The 20,124-nt window shown below is 35.7% G+C and overlaps 1 protein-coding gene across 4 annotated transcripts in view; it reads left to right on the top strand.

The window, feature by feature from the left end:
• The window catches only part of col15a1b (collagen, type XV, alpha 1b), a 45,714-nt gene extending 26,053 nt beyond the window's left edge, over positions 1 to 19,661 (top strand). For 2 of the 4 annotated variants that reach the window (XM_079876393.1, XM_079876391.1), the window contains 36 exons: positions 569 to 609; positions 1,356 to 1,529; positions 1,746 to 1,772; positions 2,881 to 2,934; positions 3,049 to 3,135; positions 3,317 to 3,379; positions 3,494 to 3,625; positions 8,984 to 9,037; positions 9,155 to 9,190; positions 9,593 to 9,730; positions 10,393 to 10,455; positions 10,653 to 10,688; positions 10,799 to 10,840; positions 10,964 to 11,026; positions 11,185 to 11,220; positions 11,429 to 11,512; positions 11,599 to 11,664; positions 11,928 to 11,963; positions 13,239 to 13,292; positions 13,388 to 13,477; positions 13,556 to 13,591; positions 13,687 to 13,740; positions 13,829 to 13,885; positions 13,968 to 14,027; positions 14,153 to 14,194; positions 14,764 to 14,788; positions 15,666 to 15,691; positions 16,001 to 16,099; positions 16,260 to 16,404; positions 16,584 to 16,648; positions 16,751 to 16,879; positions 16,961 to 17,062; positions 17,891 to 17,953; positions 18,045 to 18,242; positions 18,348 to 18,463; positions 18,551 to 19,661. In XM_079876393.1, the coding sequence (XP_079732519.1) occupies positions 569 to 609; positions 1,356 to 1,529; positions 1,746 to 1,772; positions 2,881 to 2,934; positions 3,049 to 3,135; positions 3,317 to 3,379; positions 3,494 to 3,625; positions 8,984 to 9,037; positions 9,155 to 9,190; positions 9,593 to 9,730; positions 10,393 to 10,455; positions 10,653 to 10,688; positions 10,799 to 10,840; positions 10,964 to 11,026; positions 11,185 to 11,220; positions 11,429 to 11,512; positions 11,599 to 11,664; positions 11,928 to 11,963; positions 13,239 to 13,292; positions 13,388 to 13,477; positions 13,556 to 13,591; positions 13,687 to 13,740; positions 13,829 to 13,885; positions 13,968 to 14,027; positions 14,153 to 14,194; positions 14,764 to 14,788; positions 15,666 to 15,691; positions 16,001 to 16,099; positions 16,260 to 16,404; positions 16,584 to 16,648; positions 16,751 to 16,879; positions 16,961 to 17,062; positions 17,891 to 17,953; positions 18,045 to 18,242; positions 18,348 to 18,463; positions 18,551 to 18,767 (2,810 nt within the window). In that variant the 3' untranslated portion in view covers positions 18,768 to 19,661. The remainder of the gene's footprint in view (positions 1 to 568; positions 610 to 1,355; positions 1,530 to 1,745; positions 1,773 to 2,880; positions 2,935 to 3,048; positions 3,136 to 3,316; positions 3,380 to 3,493; positions 3,626 to 8,983; positions 9,038 to 9,154; positions 9,191 to 9,592; positions 9,731 to 10,392; positions 10,456 to 10,652; positions 10,689 to 10,798; positions 10,841 to 10,963; positions 11,027 to 11,184; positions 11,221 to 11,428; positions 11,513 to 11,598; positions 11,665 to 11,927; positions 11,964 to 13,238; positions 13,293 to 13,387; positions 13,478 to 13,555; positions 13,592 to 13,686; positions 13,741 to 13,828; positions 13,886 to 13,967; positions 14,028 to 14,152; positions 14,195 to 14,763; positions 14,789 to 15,665; positions 15,692 to 16,000; positions 16,100 to 16,259; positions 16,405 to 16,583; positions 16,649 to 16,750; positions 16,880 to 16,960; positions 17,063 to 17,890; positions 17,954 to 18,044; positions 18,243 to 18,347; positions 18,464 to 18,550) is intronic. The other 2 variants (XM_079876394.1, XM_079876392.1) reach the window with 1 other exon arrangement.
• The last annotated feature ends 463 nt before the right edge of the window (positions 19,662 to 20,124 follow it).

Raw genomic sequence — 20,124 nt, 5'->3', positions numbered from 1 at the left:
TAAAGAGTGCATTTAAGTCCCTCAAAGGTACATATTGGTACCAAACATGTACATATTGGTACCTAAATGGTACATATTAGAACCCTTTTGAAGGGTACTGTCCCAGTGACAGCTTTTGTACCTATTTTTCTGAGAGTGTTCAGAAAGGACGGAAGACACATTGAAGTGATTAAAAGTGACAGGAAATACATTTATAATGTTACAAAAGATTTCTTTTGAAATTTCTATTTATCAAAGAATTCTTAGTAATATGGTTTCCACAAAAATATTAAGCGGCTCAACGGTTTTAAACATTGATAATAATAAGAAGCGTTTCTCAAGCACCAAAAATATATTCCAATGATTTCTGAAGGATCATGTGACACTGAAGACTGGCGTAATGATGCTGAAAATTCAACTTTGCCATCACAGGATAATTTACTTTTTTAAAATATATTTAAATAGCCTTGGTAAGTATAAGAGACTTGTTTCATAAATATTGCAAAATCTTTATTCCAAACTAATGAAATATTAATATTAAAATGGTCTCTATCTGATTATGTAAAGTGCTTGTTGTAAATTCTTTCAGGGACTTACCACACAGATGGAACGGGGGAGAGTACAGGGGATGTAAGTGATACACTTAATTTATGGTTGTAATCAGGGTTTGAAATTAACACCCGCCAAATGCGGGTACAAATCAACTGTGCCGGGTAACGCTGTCAAATCAGTAGCCAATTTGACGTGTTACTTGTTATGTTTACTCACTTTGCTGGGGAAGTACGTGTAAGCCAAATCTGTGCAAACTAACTTGTGGATCATCATGATATATTAAATACAGCGTATTGCGCAGAATCTGTGCATATCTGGCTTACTTAAACATGTAAACACTACGCAACAAATAACGGCACGCTTGTTCATTTGCATTGAAGCAATAGCAAAGATTACAAAGCATTTGGTTGACAGAAAAGACATGAGCTGAATCCGAAATCGCCCCCCTAAACCCTCAATCACTACTCCCTACGTTAGTTCACTAATACAGTTCACTTGAAGAGGTGAATGAAAACGAGTGAGCGAATTCGGACAGCCATTGAGCGTACATCGGCTGTACACTCGTTATTGCGGTGCAATGTGGAAAAGAATGAGTGCACTCAATAATGTCCAGTATGGTTTCGGACACCACTACAAATGGCTGTCAGTCTTTGTTATTTTTCAACATCCTTAATTTTTGTATGTTCTTTGTACTGAAAAAGTTCATTTCAAACCCTGGTTGTAATAGCAAAAAGGATATTTACTTTTGAATACAAGCAATGCTCTTAAAATTATGCAATAATCCTGCATGTTCAAGTACAGTGTTTCCTCTTGAAATGTCTCAGGGTTCAGGCCAGGGACAGAAAGGGGAGCGTGGAGCACCTGGACCTGCAGGCCCCCCCGGACCCCCTGGACCATCTCTTCCACCGAGACATTCAGGTCAGCCTGGACAGAGAGGCCCACAAGGACCAATGGGTCCACCAGGAGGACGAGGCAGAACAGGGAAAGATGGGCAACCTGTATGATTATTTCCTGTATTTTTTCCTCTATGATGATAAGACGTTATTGAATATTCACTGATTACTCTTTTGCTACTTTTCTTTCTGAGACTAGGATATGATAATGATGTCTAACCTTTTATCTGTAAACACAGTATTATAAAACATTTCATATCCCAGTAGTATACGGCAGATTGAGTGAGCTAACAGTTTATTAATCTCTTGCTTGTTTTACAGGGAAGCAAAGGTGAAGAAGGAAAACCAGTGAGTAACAATTTGCTTAGATACAGAGAGTATTAGACTGAATGTACTGAATGTAGACATGAAGGACATCCATTCAGTACAGTATGTTGAATTAATATATTGACATTATTGTGCACATTATTGTTGTTAATTGAACAAATCCTTTCTGGTAGAACTCAATATATGGGAACTATTTGATTCTTTAGAAACATAAGAACAAAGAAAACTACCTTAGCATTGCTCTGAGATGACCAGTGTCACGATAACGCAATTGCGAGATAAAGTCCAAGGTAATAGTATTTATTGATCAAATCCAAACACAAGAGAACACAACTATGTAAAACATAGATGAAAACGAACAGTGATAAAAGGAGAACTCCGGGTTTAAATACATGGTACAAACGGGGTACAAAAATGAACTAAACGAGGGGATGAACATGGACAGAGAGCATACATCTTACAACCAGATGACATACAAATAGAGCACATGAATTCTCTTTTGGTCTTCTTAGCATTACAGAGAAGAAAAGTTGATTCCTATCAGTTGATTCCTACAATTTACAAACCGAATAAAATGAAATCATTATAAAAATGAATGTAAAAAAAGAGTCAAAATATTTCATATTGAGTCCCTTGATAGATTCATATCCTGTGATTTATACCCATATTTATTTCGTTTAAAACATAGTTTGTTTGCATAAATATTTAATCTAAAAAAAAAAGAGAGAGAATTAAAGAGAGAATTGAATCCATTAGAGCAGGCGCTACCATTTTTAACTTGAATGTGCTTCCGGTGTCAGCTGCTTGATGTTGCTAACTGTTTTTTATTATCATATTATTTTCATTTATTATCGTAATCATAAACACGCTGTTTTGTAATGCTTTACTGCAATTTATTAGTCTTTAGTTAATGGCTAATAAATCAGAAGTCTCTTTATGTGGATATTTGCAATATTTATATATAGTGCTGACAGTATTTGTTCCTTTTAATAAAAAAGAAAATCCAAATGAATAAGAAGTCTTTTACATTCACAGGAACTATTTCCACTTTGAAAAATAAGGTGGATGGAATGTAATGTGAAGTTGAATGGATTCATGTGTACATCTGTTTTTGCTGATCTTAATACAGGGACCACCAGGACTTCCAGGATTACCTGGAGAATCTGGAGTTAAAGGAGAAAAGGTGAGGGATAATGCAGTTGAGTTGTGATTATCCAAAATGTAGAAAGCACTACCTGCTATGCCCTGTTGAGTTTCTTAACTTGAAAATAAAATCCTGTATTTCTATCTTTTTTAGGGTGATCCTGGGATGGGTCGACCTGGATTGCCTGGTCCGCCAGGGCCTCCCGGACAACCAGGACCATCCAACCCAATTAAAGTTTCAGTGAGTACATTGAACAAAATGTGTGGTGGTATTTCTTCATATTGGGGGAATAACTGAATTTGTTGCTAAAGCATGCATATTTCAAAACAACATCTTTGGCTACTTTAAATCTGATGTACATAATTCTGTGCACATACTGTGATTCTTGTTTATTAAAATGTATCTAAATTTTTACTGACAGTATGGATTTGATGCTCTCGGCTCTGGATTTGGAGATGGTGACATTGATTCCGAACGTCTTAGAGTGAGTAAAATCTGACCATGTTTTGAAAACATTGTTACATAATGTATTTAATGGCAATTAACAGTAAGGATTGTCAATGTTTATCCATCTCTATATGATCATTTCGTATTCTAGGGTCCACCTGGGCCTCCAGGCCCTCCTGGGAAACCTGGCCCACCTGGTCCCAACAGCCGCTTTGGGGGTTTGCTCCCTGGACCTCCAGGTGCCCCTGGTAAGGATGGCAGAGATGGGCAACCTGGACTTCCTGTGAGTATTTTCTCTCTTCGTTTAAATCAGCTGCTGAAGAAAGTCTCAGTTTACATTTTGTTAGAATCCATATCCCATCTACGTACTTACTTATGTTGTGCCTGTCATCTCAAGTTACCTCTGATGTCTAATGCACTCGAATGAAGCAAATGAAGCTACGTAAAATAAGTAATTCAGGCCAGCAGATAAATTATTCATTCCCCATCAAGCACTTCTCAAGACCTAGAGTTGCTTAATGATGGTTGAACCACAGTCCTTAGCTGATTCATGTTGTCTTCTTTCCTTCTCTCGATAACCCAGCAGTTTGAGGACTGGTTTAGTGGGTCTGGCACTGACTCTGGGTTTGACTCAGGGTTTGGCTCGGGTTTTGGTAAAGGACAGGTACTGCCCTGGTTCGTTCAGGTCACTGAACTAGTAGGTTGGAAAAGGCAGCATTTTCTCTCCAACAATTTCTGCTTTTCCACATTTGCCTAAATGCAATCTGAGATTTGGATTAGGTTACAGTGTTGTATTTATGCATGTATTTTCTCCGTTACCCAGGCAAAAACTCACCATGGCTTTCCGTCACACGTTAACCTTTTTATATCTTTAAATTCTGTCTTTATTTCTCACAATTGTGAGTTTATATCTCGCAATTCTGAGTATTTTTAATTTTTTTTGCAATTCCGATTATCTAACTTGCAAATGTGAGTTTTTTTCACAGAATTGTGAGATATAAACTAGATCTAAAATTGCAATTAAAAAAGGTAATTGCGACTTTTTATCTCACAGTGAGATATAGTGGCGATTATAGCATATAGCAGTATAGTGGCGATGTACGTCTCCTCTAGCGGTCCTGGTTTCAACTGAGACGTGTGGAGGAAAGCAGAAGACAAATTCTATTTCTAAGTCGAAAGCTGAAGGCTCTTATGATCACACGCATGAAAACGTTCCCATAACTGAAGGGCCACTGTTGTTCTACTTACAAGATCTAAAGCAGAGCCGCCTCCTAAATACTCCATGATGATCCACAGCTTAGTTCCCTATAGATAAGGGCAAAAATAACAAGCACAATTTCTTCAAGTGTCACATGACATTTGTTGTATTTAGTGTTCATATTTCAATAGGACTCCAGTAGGTACAGTATGTGGCTTAAAATAAAGGTTCTTTACTGGCATAGATGGTTCCGTGAAGAACCTTTAACATCCATGGAACCATTTTCATTGCACAACAGCAGAAAATGAGATAAAAAGTCACAGTGGTGAAATGTTTTAATGTATGAATTGTGAGATATAAACTCAAAATTGCGAGAAAAAATTCATAATTGTTATAAAATAATCACAATTAATAAAGGTAATTGCAACTTTTTTCCTCACAATTGTGAGTTTATATAAAAAAAGTCGGAATTGTGAGATAGATAATATATAAATGTCACAATTATCTGTTTTATTTTTTAATCTGTGGCGGAGACTATGGCAAGCCGTTTTAACTTTTATTCATTTCCAGGATATGAATTGTTGATATCAAGAATTCTATTTTTGATATCAACAATTACATTTTTTGATATCAAAAATGTAATTGTGGATATCAACAATTTAATTTTTGATATCAACAATTGAATTCTTGATATCAACAATTTAATTCTTGATATCAAAAATGTAATTCTTGATATCAACAATTGAATTCTTGATATCTGTAATTGTATTTTCACTAGTGAAATGTCACCATAGGCTGCCATTCAAAATCAATTGTTGATATCAAGAACTGATTTCTTACTAGTAGAAATATCATTTTTGATATCAATAATTACATTGTTACTAGTAAAAATGGCAATTACTGATATCAATAATTCAATTGTCACTAGTTGAAATATCTATTATTGATATCAACAATTGAATTGCTACTAGTAAAAAATTTCATTTTTGATATCTGAAAATGTATTTCTGATATCAATATTATTTCAGATATCTAAAATGGCTTTCTTACTAGTAACAATCACATTCATGATATCAGAAATTAACATTGTCACTAGTGAAAATGGAATTATTGATATCAAAAATGAACATTGTTACTAGTAGCAATTCAACTGTTGATATCAAGAATAGACATTTCAACTAGTGACAATTGAATTCTTGATATCAAAAATAAAGGTTTTTACTAGTAAGAATTGTATTTCTGATGTGTATTCAGAATTTTAACTAGTAAGAAATACATTTTTGATATCTGTAATAGTTTTGTCGCCCTTTTAACATTTAAAACACATGTAGGATATGAATTGTTGATATCAACAATTCAATTCTTGATATCAACAATTCAATTCTTGATATCAACAATTCAATTATTGATATCAACAATTGAATTCTTGATATCAAAAATGTAATTGTTGATATCAAAAATGTAATTGTTGATATCAACAATTTAATTGTTGATATCAACAATTGTATTTTCACTAGTGAAATGTCACCATAGGCTGCCATTCAAAATCAATTGTTGATATCAAGAATTGATTTCTTACTAGTAGAAATATAATTGGTGATATCAAGAATTACATTGTTACTAGTAAAAATGGCAATTACTGATATCAATAATTCAATTGTCACTAGATGAAATGTCTATTCTTGAGATCAACAATTTAATTGCTACTAGTACAATTTTTCATTTTTGATATCTGAAAATGTATTTCTGATATCAATATTATTTCAGATATCTAAAATGGCTTTCTTACTAGTAACAATCACATTCATGATATCAGAAATTAACATTGTCACTAGTGAAAATGGAATTATTGATATCAAAAATGAACATTGTTACTAGTAGCAATTAAATTGTTGATATCAAGAATAGACATTTCAACTAGTGACAATTGAATTCTTGATATCAAAAATAAAGTTTTTTACTAGTAAGAATTATATTTCTGATATGTGAAACTGGAATTTTAACAAGTAAGAAATCAATTCTTGATATCAACAATTGATTTTGAATGGCAGCCTATGGTGACATTTCACTAGTGAAAATACAATTACAGATATCAACAATTATAGTTTTTACTAGTTGAAATTCAATTGTTGATATCAAGAATTATCATTTTAACTAGTGAAAATGTAAATGCTGATATCAAGAATTAGCATTGTTACTAGTGGAAATGTAATTCCTGATATCAAAAATAGCCATTGTTACTAGTAGAAATCTAATTCCTGATATCAATAACAATCATTTTAACTAGTGAAAATTTAGTTGTTGATATCAAGAATTCATATCCTGCAAATGATTAAAAGTCAAAACGGCTTGCCTATTGCCATTCCCAGGATATAAATTGTTAATATCAAGAATTATAGTTTTTACTAGTTGAAATTCAATTGTTAATATCAAGAATTATAGTTTTTACTAGTTAAAATTTAATTGTTGATATCAAGAATAAACATTTTTACTAGTTGATATGTAATTCCTGATATCAAAAATTGCCATTGTTACTAGTAGAAACATTATTCCTGATGTCAAGAATTATAATTTTAACTAGTGAAAATTGAATTGTTGATATCAAGGATTCATATCCTGGAAATGAATAAAAGTTAAAACGGCTTGCCATAGGAGACAAGCTTATAGCTGTTAGATGTTCTAGAAGTTGTCAGATATATTTTTCAGGGGTTTTAGTTTATGTGGTCCATGCAAGGTTGCATTTCAGGACAGCTTGAAACTGTGCTGCCTTTTTCTGAATGTTGGAGAAAATCTGTCTTTTTAATTTTGAACTGTCTGCTTGTACTAACAGCAATGGCAACTTAAAACAAATCACATTTATTTGTATAGCGCTTTTCACAATACACATTGTTTCAAAGCAGCTTTACAGAAAATGCTTGAGTCCACATTACAATTTAGAGTGATCTGTTATCTATGGAAGCTTGTTTCCGCCACTGAATAATAAATAAATAATAATAATTGCGACTTTTTATCTCACAATTCGGACTTTTTTTCTCACAATTGCGATATATCAAGTCAGAATTGTGAGAAATAAAGTCGCAATTCTGAGAAATAAAGTCACAATTCTGAGAAATAAAGTCGCAATTGCGAGATATAAAGTCGCAATTCTGAGAAATAAAGTCGCAATTTGGAGATATAAAGTCAGAATTGCACGATATAAAGTCGCAATTACATGTTATAAAGTCAGAATTGTGAGATATAAACTATTCTGTGGTAAAAAAAAAAAAAAAAAGAATTGGACTTTTTTTCCTTAGAATTGGACTTTATATCTCACAATTGTGAGTTTAGCCTATATCTCACAATTCTGAGAAAAGATGTCAGAATTGCGATATATAAACTCGCAATTGCGTGTTATAAAGTCAGAATTGCGTGATATAAAGCCGCAATTACGAGAAAAAAAGTCAGAATTCTGACTTTATAACACGCAATTCTGACTTTATATCTTGCAATTCTGACTTTTTAACACGCAATTGCGAGTTTATATATCGCAATTCTGACTTTATATCTCGCAATTATGACTTTATAACACGCAATTGCGACTTTATTTCACGCAATTCTGATTTTATATCTCGCAATTATGACTTTATAACACGCAATTGCGACTTTATTTCACGCAATTCTGACTTTATATCTCGCAATTCTGAGAAATAAAGTCAGAACTGCGAGATGTAAACTCGCAATTGTGAGATAAAAAGTCGCAATTATCTTTAAAAATGTTTTATTCTGTGGCGGAAACAAGCTTCCATAGTTATCAGAGGTAACTGTCTAAGTTATATATTTCAGAAATGTTAGATACACAGTTACCTAAAAATGTATTTATTTAAACAATGAAATAATTAAAGGCAGAAACAATGAGCTCATTGAAGTAATGAATACTTGTATTCAACAAAAAATTTATACTATATTTAATTCGTACTTGCTGCAAAAAAAATGTAATGCAGTGTATCTGTATAGACCAGGGGTCCGTTCTTCGTACGTGGATTACTCAGTTATCTGGATTTTACTGTTGATGATTTGATATGATCCAGGATTGTTAGGTTCTTCGAAGCTCATCCCAGAGTTGCTGTCATAGCAACAGGTCCGTAACTCTTGACTCTTAAGAAACTTTATTAATGCGAATACGAAAGGTATGAAAAATGGACCCCAGGGGTGTCAAAGACGGTCCTGGAAAGCCACTGTCCTGCAGAGCCTCAACACACCTGCCTGAAAGTTTCCGGTATGCCTTGTGAGATCGTGATTAGGTGGTTCAGGTGAGTTTAATTGGGGTTAGAGCTAAACTTTGCAGGACACTGGCCCTCCAGGAGCAGGACTGGACACCCCATGTATAGATACTGACTTTTATAATGTTTTATTGATGGTAAGTCATGTCATAAGCTGGCGTTTTGATCTGTTTCACCTTTAAAGGGTGTTCCTGGTCAGAAGGGCTTAAATGGACAACAGGGCCTGAAAGGAGCAAAGGTATGAAAATGACCCAACCTTGATGAAAGAACTCACTCAATGTCATATAAAACTGAAAATAAAATCCTTCAGAAAAGTTCCAGTTTGAACTCTACACTTCATGACTTTCTTTCATAGGGAGAACAAGGAATAAGAGGGCCCCCTGGACTTAAGGTATAATGTTTATGATATACAATATATGATGCATAAAGGTATGGTCACATTTACCGCTGTTCAGGCAATGTTTCATGGATGAAATCCAGTCATTTTATTCGGAATCCACGTGATTGGGAATTCCGCATGAGGGCGAAAGATTTCCCCATGCAGATAGGTTCAAGTTGGTCATGCAGGTTCGCTGCGTTGATCAACAGAAAGCTGTTTGGTTTAAAAGTGACTTCTGTGTGAGCTGTGCTTCATACATTGCTACACTATTGACTATAGACAATGGACCTTTTTTTCCTTGTGAAATTTTGCCAAAATGTGACTGCACCTTAAAGCTGCATAAAATTGAAACAACCATTATGATACATTTTATTTCTCATTGTATTGTTTGTTTCATTCCTACTTTTCCTAAAGGGTGAAAAGGGTGACTCTGGCCTGAGAGGTCCACCTGGCCCTAATGGACATATGGGGCCGAGGGGTGTACCTGGACCACCTGGCCCTCCTGGCCCACCAGGGCCCTCGAGCAAGAATTTAATGGTGGACACCTTGAAGGTATGAAAATCTACTAGCAATTAATTTAACAATAGATATCCCAGAAGTCCTTTTTGGTATTTTAGAGACAGATTTGTGATTAACCACCTTTTTGGAATTTCAAATTCTAAATGCAGGATATTACAGTCAACAACAGACTACTGTTTTGAAATGATCCTGCTGAAATACTTCGATATTCATTCATATTCATTATTGTGATAAGAGTACAGAGATAATCATCTTCAAATGTTTCTTTTATACATAAATACTGGTCAGACTTAGCCTCAGTGGGTTATGTACTCAGTGCATGATTTAGTGGAAAACAAACTTCATGTCGAAGGCCTTTTTTGATGAAGAGAGTCCAAAGCAAAAAAGCTTTCAATAGCTACATTCACGTGACATGAACAGGATAATTCAAGGATCACATCTGGTCCAGTTTTTCCTTCATTTTTTACATTTTTGTTTTAGCATTTTAGTTTAAAATGTGAATGAATCCCTTAAAAGAGAGCTGTTTTGCTTTTGACATAATAGCAGTTCTTTGAGGTGGAAATTCTTCAAACATCACTTTTCACGGCCAGAGCACCATTTAGTCAATTCAAACTCTTAATTATTAATTTTGAGGCTTTTGAGTTGGCTTGGCTTTTATAGTCAGTCTAAGGATAGGTGGTGTTTTATTCTGACAGGATTTGGAGGGTTCTGGGGAAAGTGGATTGTTTCTCGGAGCCGGAATTTCAAAAGACTATCAAGTGAGTGTACACAACCATTGCAACTATTATGTCCTTCTCAAATGCTATTCACATATAAAGGTCTTTCATCAACCTTGGATGCATCATTGCATGCCACATTTTCCTTGTGCACTCAAAACTATTTGTTGAATGGACCTATTCTGAGGTTTTTTCCTCATATTTCTCCTTTTTTCTCCTCTCCTCTCCTACAATTTAAGGGGCCTCCTGGTCTTCCTGGCCCACCAGGATCTCAGGTCTTTTTATCTTTAGAAATATTATATATGCATTATATATATATATATATATATATATATATATATATATATATATATATCAATATACATGCTCTGTGTTCTCCCTGTAGGGACTTCCTGGAGCTGACGGAGCCCCCGGTTTGTCTGTAAAGGTCTGTCAGACTCCACTATAGTCACTACATATAAACACTATAAATACATCAAAGTCAAATGAGTTTGATTCATTTCACAATGTCATGAGTGTGTTTCCTGACCCCTGTCTCTTCTCTAACCAGGGTGAACCTGGGTCCCCTGGACCTGATGGAAAACCCGGATTAGCTGGTTTACCGGGAGCCAGGGTCAGTTCTCTGTTTCCTGCAAAATCATATAATAATGTACTAAAGTTTTGTAGCAGTGATAAGTGATTGGTTAGTTTATACATAGCGAGCAAATGATACAAATTATTTAGTAGCTGTGGCACAATATAACGTTGTTTTTGCTACCTTGCTGTAAACAGGGGCCAAAGGGAGACAAAGGCAGTCCAGGAGAGAAGGTATTAAATTGTTTATCTGAGAATATTTTGAGCAGTTATGTGACTTGATGATGTGACCTTTGGCCCACATTATTCACTCCAGATATTGAATAATACATGATGATATTCACCCAAAGCCGAATGCACACTGTGGAATTTTTGCAGTCTGAGAAGAAATTCAGTTTGTGTGTAGTATATTCTGTAATTTGCTGTATTAATTGTTACTCAGGGTGAGCAAGGTCATGATGGCCTGAGCATCACAGGGCCTCCTGGCCCCCCTGGCCCTCCTGGACCAATCATTAACTTCCAGGATGTAAGTACTGTATGAAGTGTGATTACCTGCTTTGCTACAATATTATGTCTGAGTTCCTAAAAAGATAATGATGTTCCCCCCTCTAGCTCCTTTTTAATGATACAGCAGCCAAATTAAACCTCACCAAGATCCAAGGACCGCCAGGCCCTATGGTACGTAAAGCAGCTCACTGTTATCCCCTCAAATGCTTTTTAAGATGCAGCATGTTTAACATGGATAGTACAAACGTCTGTTTTTAAACTATAATTTGCAAGAAGCGTGTCTAGGAGCAATCACAGTTCCTGCGCCTGATGGCACAACATTGCTAAATGCTTGGCGTGTCCACATGATCTGGAATGGGTTTGTTCTTTGATCATGTATCACATAATAGCTAATGTTTTTTCGCTTGCGTCTGTGTGTGGGGTGCATGTTGCAGGGCCCTGAAGGCTTGCCTGGCAGAGCAGGATTCCCTGTAAGAATGTCCTTCATCTTTCTTTATACTATTTCAAGATGATATACTGTGGCGATAATGCAACTAAGGGTGTGTTCACACTTGTAGTTCAGTTCTCTTGGTTCTTTTGTTCCAGACCAAAAAAGAAAAGTATACATTTAGTCCTGGTTTGCTTAGTGTTCACACTTTTGTGACATATATTTTGCAATGGAATTTACCAACATCCAAAACAAATGGGCTAAATGCACTCTTTGTATGTTCAAACATGATGGTATTCAGCTGAGAACTTACAAAGAGCTTAGAAAATTTCTAAAGGAGTCAAAACAGCGACAGGAATTTATTCTTTACACACAAGCAAAGATCTGCTGCAAGAAAACGCGGTTCCGGCGCCTGTACCGAACTGTAATGGGCAATAGAATGCTTGAGCATTCTGCCCTTTTTAGGTTCACATCTTGTGACATCACATCCTGTTTTTGGTTCGTTTAGATGTCTTTGGTCCGTGTTGCATTCATATTTCAGTATTTCAGAACTGCACCATAGTTTGTTTGTAAGCGGACCGAGACCCATCTTTTCAGTGGGTACGCATGTTTGGTGCACACCAAATTTCGGACGGCAGCGTTCACACTTCCGCACTAACTGACAATCGCACCAGAGTTTTAACTGAACCAAACCTGCCAAATGTGAACACCCTAGGGCAACAGATCCCATGGGTTAATCCATCTCAACTGGTCCAATGGAGTTTGCTTGACCATTATTTTATTTCAATTTTAATATATTTAAAATTAAAAACTAAATAAAAACATGGGAGGTTTGCAGTACAGAAAGTTGTATAATCATCAAAAAAAAGGTCAAGCAACTTTACTTGAGATGGATTGATCCATCATCATAGTGCATGTATTTACCAGTTTCAGTCTTATCATAAGATCTGTGTTTGATTTTGCCAGTTTACCCCAGTTTCCTAAAATGGTCATAATTTGGTGTTTGTGACATTTTTCTCACCTTAAAATTGTGTGGTACAAACCACTACTAAAGGAAGATTCTGGTTTCAATAAAAGTACAATTAAAAAAAAAAAAAAAAAAAATAAAAAAAAAATCAAGGTTACATAGAGGCACTTACAATGAAAGTAAATAGGGACAGTTTTTGGACTATTAAAAAGCAAAAAAAAGTAATTATAAAATGACTTTTATAGCAAATCTTCTGTTCAGACTTATGTATAAAGTATCCATTCTGAGAGAGAGGCATACATATAACATTATACTGGTGGAAATAACTTGCATGAATGTTGTCATGCTCAGGGCCCAAGGGGACCAAAAGGTGAAATTGGGTTTCCTGGACCTCTAGGACTGAAGGTATGGGTTTAAAATATGATTAGAAGTAACCTGCTGTACCATAATGAAGCACAAACTCAATTAAACTACCATCAATTTAATGTATTGTCTGAAAGGGAGAAAAGGGGGAGCCAGGCATATCTATAGCTGCTGATGGCTCACTAATAACAGGCATGAGAGGACCCAGAGGACCGAAAGGAATCAAGGTTGAAATTATTTACTTTTGACCTTGATCAATTTGTTGTTCCTCAATGGTCTGACATTGATGTCGTTGTACTTTGCAGGGAGATATCGGTCCCTCTGGACAGCCTGGGATTATGGTGAGATGCATCTCTCACACCTAAAAGCATTCATATAAATATATATATATATATATATACTACTAAGAATATATATGTTTTTTTACGATCTTTAGGGGCCGATTGGACCAACGGGACTAAAAGGAGGATATGGAATTCCTGGTCGACCAGTTAGTTTTATTCATTTTTATCTGTTTATTTATAGTTTTACATTTCATAAATGCTTATTTCTACTCACTCCCTAAAAATTTATTTTAGGGTCGGCCTGGAGTAGTTGGAAGGAAAGGGGACAAGGGAGATGCTAGTGGTCCCCCTGTAAGTTACTTTTTTTTTGTTGCTTCCATTATGTTTTAATTTTTTTTATCTAATTATTTATAACAACTTACCTGTATTCAAGGGTCCACCTGGTCCACCTGGATCTCCAGGGCCACCAGGACGAGTGATTGGCCTCAATGGAGTAAGTTTGATCCTCTTAGCAGATTTGCAGCATATCGAAATTAAATTGAGCACCACAGTGTGGTTTATCCTAAAATGTGCAATTTTCATAAAAGTTATGAAATGATTATGCTCTGAATCTTGAAGACAGTTTTCCCAGTTCCTCCTAGACCACACTGCAAAATACCAGTAAGTTAATGAGTGAAATTCTCCAATCGGTGGTTTGGCTTTGGGTGTGGTGCATGTCATTCTGGCTCGGCTCCTCCCCCTAATACACTAGCCCTGCCTACTTTGCTCTCTAAGGTGCATGGGCCTTCAAAACAGTATAGAACAGGCTTAATTTACAAAACAGATTTTATTTTATTCAAAGTCAATTTTTTTTTTTTTTTTGTCAACTGAATTATGCCTGCCTTATGCTGTCATTTACAAATTCAGGAATGTCTCTCTATGGTCCTTTAACCCAGTATCTCGCCTCATCTCATCTCATCTGATGTGCTCTCTTAAGCTCACCAAAGCATGTTGCATGAGCTCTAACATTTGTTGGGCTCAGCAGTGATTCCATGGTATTGTAGGATCTGGTGTGCTGTGTACATTTTAAAATGTCACACTAACAAAACTGTTCACTCCTGAATATGCTGACATTAGCTGGCATGGGTTCATATTCATTTTATTATTTCATATCAGACAATATTTTCATAATCATTTCTATTCTGTCCAAAATTGTCTAATTTTATAATAAAAAAATGTTTGTCTTATAGGTCAACAACAACAATTCACAACAAGGTATGTGTAGCGGATCTTATATGTAGCAGCCTTTTCAACAATTTGTTTTTAATAGTTAATGAATAAATAACTTTTGAGGTTAAAAGGTTAAATATCTAAATTTCTCTGTTTGTAATGAATTTCTTGAATAAATGTCTCATTTACAGCAGATAGTAGGCCTATAGATAGCAGTTATGATATTTGCAGCTTTAAAGCAAAATATTGTATAAAGTGGTATAACTATACGTGACGTGATTTGACTTGAAGTGCCGAACTGTAGAGATTGTACATAATCCACATCGACATCCACATGATCAGATGCTTTCTTTACTGCTGTTGTTTGTTTTGTTATTGAGTGGAAAGCACACAGCAGATATTTACATGTTCATCTTAGCAGTTCACTAATGGTATACCAGTGCAAAGGTATTTCAAACTTCTTTTTACCCCTAAGCAAAGAATGAAAAATATCTTAAATAAATCTTTGCTATCTCAGTTTCTCCTCACTCCCTTTCAATTTCTTCTCCTTCTTGGTTCTTAACTTGGATGTTTAGTCTGCATTTATGTATAAGGTTCACAACTTCATTAAATCAATATTTTTTAACTCCATAACCTGCTTAGAACTATTGACTATTTCACAGGTTCTTGAACCAGCATATCACAAAGGGCATTCTGCATTGAGTGAGTGGCCCTGAGCATACCAAGTGAGCGGAGTGCAGTCTTCAGAATGGCGCTCCCCGCTCTGCTCACATAGGCCACTCTGTATAGCACACATTAATTGGCAGACAGTCCAATGACTAGACATTAACACTTTTTGACTAGACATCAACCATTTTTGTCTACTGTATATAGTAGTCAACTATATCTGTTGAATTGATCTTTATGTTTTCTTTCCTCACAGGGCCTATGTTTCCTCAGGATCATGTGGTAAGTACTTGTTCAATATCTCACATATGAAAAATGAAAAATATGTTTTTTTAGCATTTGCATATAGAAGCACAGTAAATACTTAAAATGGGCAAAATTTTGCACACAAAATGAGTAAGGTAGGTCAGGAGTTTTCAAACTGGGGTCCAGGGATGCCCAAAAAAAAAAAAAATATATAACATTTAAAAATTCAAGTAGTAAGGAAAACATTTTGAAAAAGTGCTTGTTCATTAGGCGACTGCCGTCATTGTTTTTTTTTTTTTTTTGAGTATGTATGATTTTGTATGATTTTGAGTATGTGTCTCTAAGGGTGCTAAAGGTGAGAATGGCTACAAAGGACAAAAAGGAGAGAAAGGGGATCCAGGTTTGCCTGGCCCTCCAGGGATCCCTGGAAGAGCAGGCCTTGTGGTAAGTTTACAATAACTAATCAATTCAAAACAAATACTAAAAAATAAATCTCACTATTCAACTATGTCTCTAATTGAAACAAAAACATAAACTAAGTCTGTCCTTTTTTTAATAAGATAAAAATTAAGCCCTAATATGACACGCGTTTTTTGCATGTCAGGGGCCTAAAGGGGACTCTATTGTTGGCCCTCCTGGGGACACTGGTGCCCCAGGCCTGCCAGGACTGCCTGGTTATGGAAGTTCAGGACCACAAGGGCCACCAGGACCACCTGGACCACCAGGTACCCCATCGGCATATGGCTCAGGTGACAACAAATACTCTATCATGACTTCAAATAGTGAACTTTTCCAAACTTGAATTAGCTTGAGTGCATTCTTAAACAGATTTCTCTCCAAAGTTATTTTGAGTGACTTTATCGAGGCAAAGAACTTTTTAACGACAACTTACTCAGGCATCAAACTTCTGCTTTACTTTCTTTCTCAGCTGCGAGTCTCCCTGGACCTCCAGGTCCTCCAGGGCCGCCCGGCGCTTCTGGCCATGGAAACCCTGTAAGTCAGATGGCACAGAACTCAGTTGTAGGGGAGCAAGCTCATAAAGAATGAAATGTGCCTTGGTTTTTTTTATTGTGACTGCTTACTTTGCCTTTCCAGGTGAGCACATACAAAAACATTCAGACTATGATAAGAGAGACCAGTCAAGCTGCAGAAGGGACACTGGGATTTGTTATAGACAAGAGTGAACTGTACATCAGGGTACAAGGGGGCTGGAAGAAAGTTGAGGTATTTCTAAACAAACATAAATAGAGTAAGATGTCTTGTCTTCTTATTCTAATGTTTTCTGATTTGTAACTGTGTTTTTAGCTAGGAGAGCTTATCCCAGTTCCCCAAGACAGTTCCTCATCTGCTTTGTCACAAGGCCTGAGCAGACCCAGCGACCGCAGCGTACCCAGACTTCACAGCCAGGTGCGTCATATATATGCAGTAATCTAGGGATGCACAGATATTAAAATTGTGTGCGATTCTAATAAACTGATATTTTTTCTGAAAAAAATTCTATGCTGTTTTGTCTAAATAAATCAAAATTACAATCAATGATTTTAAATGTTACAAGTGAATTTAGGCATCACAATATTATAATGTAGTTTGAAAGATGGATATTCATTTTGAGATCAGTGTTATTTCAGTATCTGTATGCTATAGTACTATAGTAATTATTCATATTTTTAATTATATTTTTAGTTTTAGTGATCTTTTTCATGTGATTTTTTTATTATTATTATTATTATTTAAAAAATATTTCTATTTAGCTCTAATTTTTTATTTCAATTTTAGTTTAAGTTATATTTTTCATGTAATGTTTATATAGTATTTTATTTGAACTTTTTTTCAGTTACCAAAAGCTATTTTAATAGTTTTTCATTTTAGTTACCACTATTTGAGATATGCTAAAGATTACATTCAACAATGTTATTAAATGAACTTTTGAAAGCTCAATATAAGAGATTGTTAGATTATGGTAAAGGTAATCTAAATGTAAAAATAGGGGAAAATAAAGGCTGAAAAATTAAATATCCAATATCGTATTGTTAAATAATAAAATACCTAACATCCGACGAAAACCGACATGGTATCAATATATCCCCTAGTATGGCCTTAGGATCATTGTTTGTCTACTACCATTTACAAGATCTGGACAAATGTTAAAATATTCTGGAATCAAATGTTCATTTTAGTAATAATGGTATATACTGTACCTTAGTGTCTGATGTGAACATCTAACGTTAATTGCAGGAGTTAAAGAGCTTCCTGCCAGACTACAATGTTCTTCCACACACTGCACACTCGATGCCTGCGGTAAGGATTGCTTAAACCTTGTTGCATGTTTTAATGTTTGATGTGAAATGGTGTGCACTTTGACATGACCTCTGACCTTTGAACTTCTCAGTTGCACCTGGTGGCACTCAATGCCCCATTTTCAGGAGACATGCACGGAATCCGAGGGGCAGATTATCAGTGTTACCAGCAAGCCCGTGCCAGGGGCCTGACATCAACTTACAGAGCTTTCCTCTCCTCTCACCTACAAGACCTCTCCACCATCGTCAAGAAAGGGGACCGCTTCAACTTGCCAGTGGTGAACCTCAAAGTATGATCAATATTTTAAAGTATTTTTTGATCAATGTGTTCTCATTATATGGAGTTTGCCTAAGTTTAGCCTGTCTAAATTAAGCTTCTTGTGCATCCTCTCTAGGGAGAAGTGCTATTCGGCAGCTGGATGGCTATGTTCTCCGGCAACGGGGCTGTTTTTGATCCACTTACTCCGATTTACTCCTTCGACGGACGAAATGTCATGACAGATCGGGCTTGGTAAACAGCTTTTTCCTTTTGAATTTTTTAGACATGTAAACTGAATTCTAACAGTTTGAATAATTGTATATGTTACTATGACTCAAGGCCTCAGAAGCTGGTGTGGCACGGCTCGAGTACGGTGGGCATCCGAATGACAACTAACTACTGTGAGGCATGGCGGACGGGTGACATGGCGGTGACCGGACAGGCATCTCTTCTGCAGACCGGCAGATTGCTCGGGCAGCACACGCGTAGCTGCTCAAACCACTTCATTGTGCTTTGCATTGAGAACAGTTACATCCAGGACCCTGGAAGGAACTAGAAAGCTGACCATTTCAAAGTAAAGTAATGCAGATGTAGGGAGCAGCAGTAGCTGGAAATATCCTGCTAGGGGAAATATCCAATCTACTCTTTGTTATTTTTAGGGAGAGAGTTCCTGTGAGAAGTGACAAGCCAGGGAAAATGGCACTGCAATCATGTTTCAGTACTTCTCTGAGCATGATGTAAATATGTATAAATCACCCACTGAAATTGTTCAATCGACGACCCACGACATTTATTCAACTATTAGAATACCAAAGAATACCTCAGCCAGACATCAAGCAAGTGTAGATCCATTGTTTCAATTCACTGCATTACTGTGTGTCTTCTCAGATGGTCTTAGTCGCTCCCTTACAATTACTAATACAGGGTTTTGTGCGTGTAATATTAACTACAAATTTAAAACCATAAACATAGATACACACAAGTTAATTTCTTTTAATCAGATTAAATACCAATATTGTTTGGATATAATCAAACCACAGAGTTTTGGAAGTTGTTTAAATGCACTGTAATAATAATTTCTAATAATAATTTCTTTGTTTTGTTTTTTTTGTTTAGAGGTTTTTTTCACACCCATGAAGCTACTTTCTGTGAACTTGCATCTAAACTAGTATTTAATGGCAATATGTCTAATTTATAATGTAAAAGCACATACAACTAAAACCCAGTGCCAAGTACATACTTAAATAGGCATTCATTTCAAAAGTCGACAGTGGCCACAACCACGTTATAAGTCTTAACTGTGTTTAAACTTTCTATGACATATTTAGAAAGACAAACTAGAAAAAAATGACATTGTTTATCTTCTAGAAGTCAGATTTGAGTTTGAACCCTCCCCCTTTCTTTTTTCATATTTCAATGGTGCTGAGTGAATAAATGTTTTGTTTTATAAGTATGTCTGTTGTTTCTCTAAGTTGTGGCAGGTTTAGAAACGATACACAGACATTGAACGAGGAAAATAAAGATTTGATGTATCTGATGTCTCGTCAAGGGCAAATGTGACTATGTACACTCCTGTTCAAATGTTTGGGGTCTGAAATGTTCAGAATCATTACTCCTGTCTTCCGTGTCACATCGGATCATTCTAATATGCTGAATATTTTATAAGTGGAAACATGCATTTCTTCAGGATTCTTTGGTGAATAAAAAGTTCATTTTTTTGACAGAAATATATTTTTTCCTACTGCCACGTTTGATCAATTAATGCATCCTTGCTGAATAAAAGTATTCATTTCTTTTAAGAAAAATATTACTGACCCCAAACTTTTGAATAGTAGTGTATATCAGGTCACAAGGGGGCAGAGTGGAGACACATAAAGCAGGAAGTGATCATCAAAAAAGCACATAGTTTGATT

The sequence above is a fragment of the Squalius cephalus genome (genome assembly GCF_949319135.1).
Source record: "Squalius cephalus genome assembly, chromosome: 7".
In the NCBI taxonomy this organism is placed as follows: Eukaryota; Metazoa; Chordata; class Actinopteri; order Cypriniformes; family Leuciscidae; genus Squalius; species Squalius cephalus.
The sequence above is the reverse complement of the archived record's forward strand: the minus strand, read 5'-3'. Positions and strand labels throughout refer to the sequence as shown.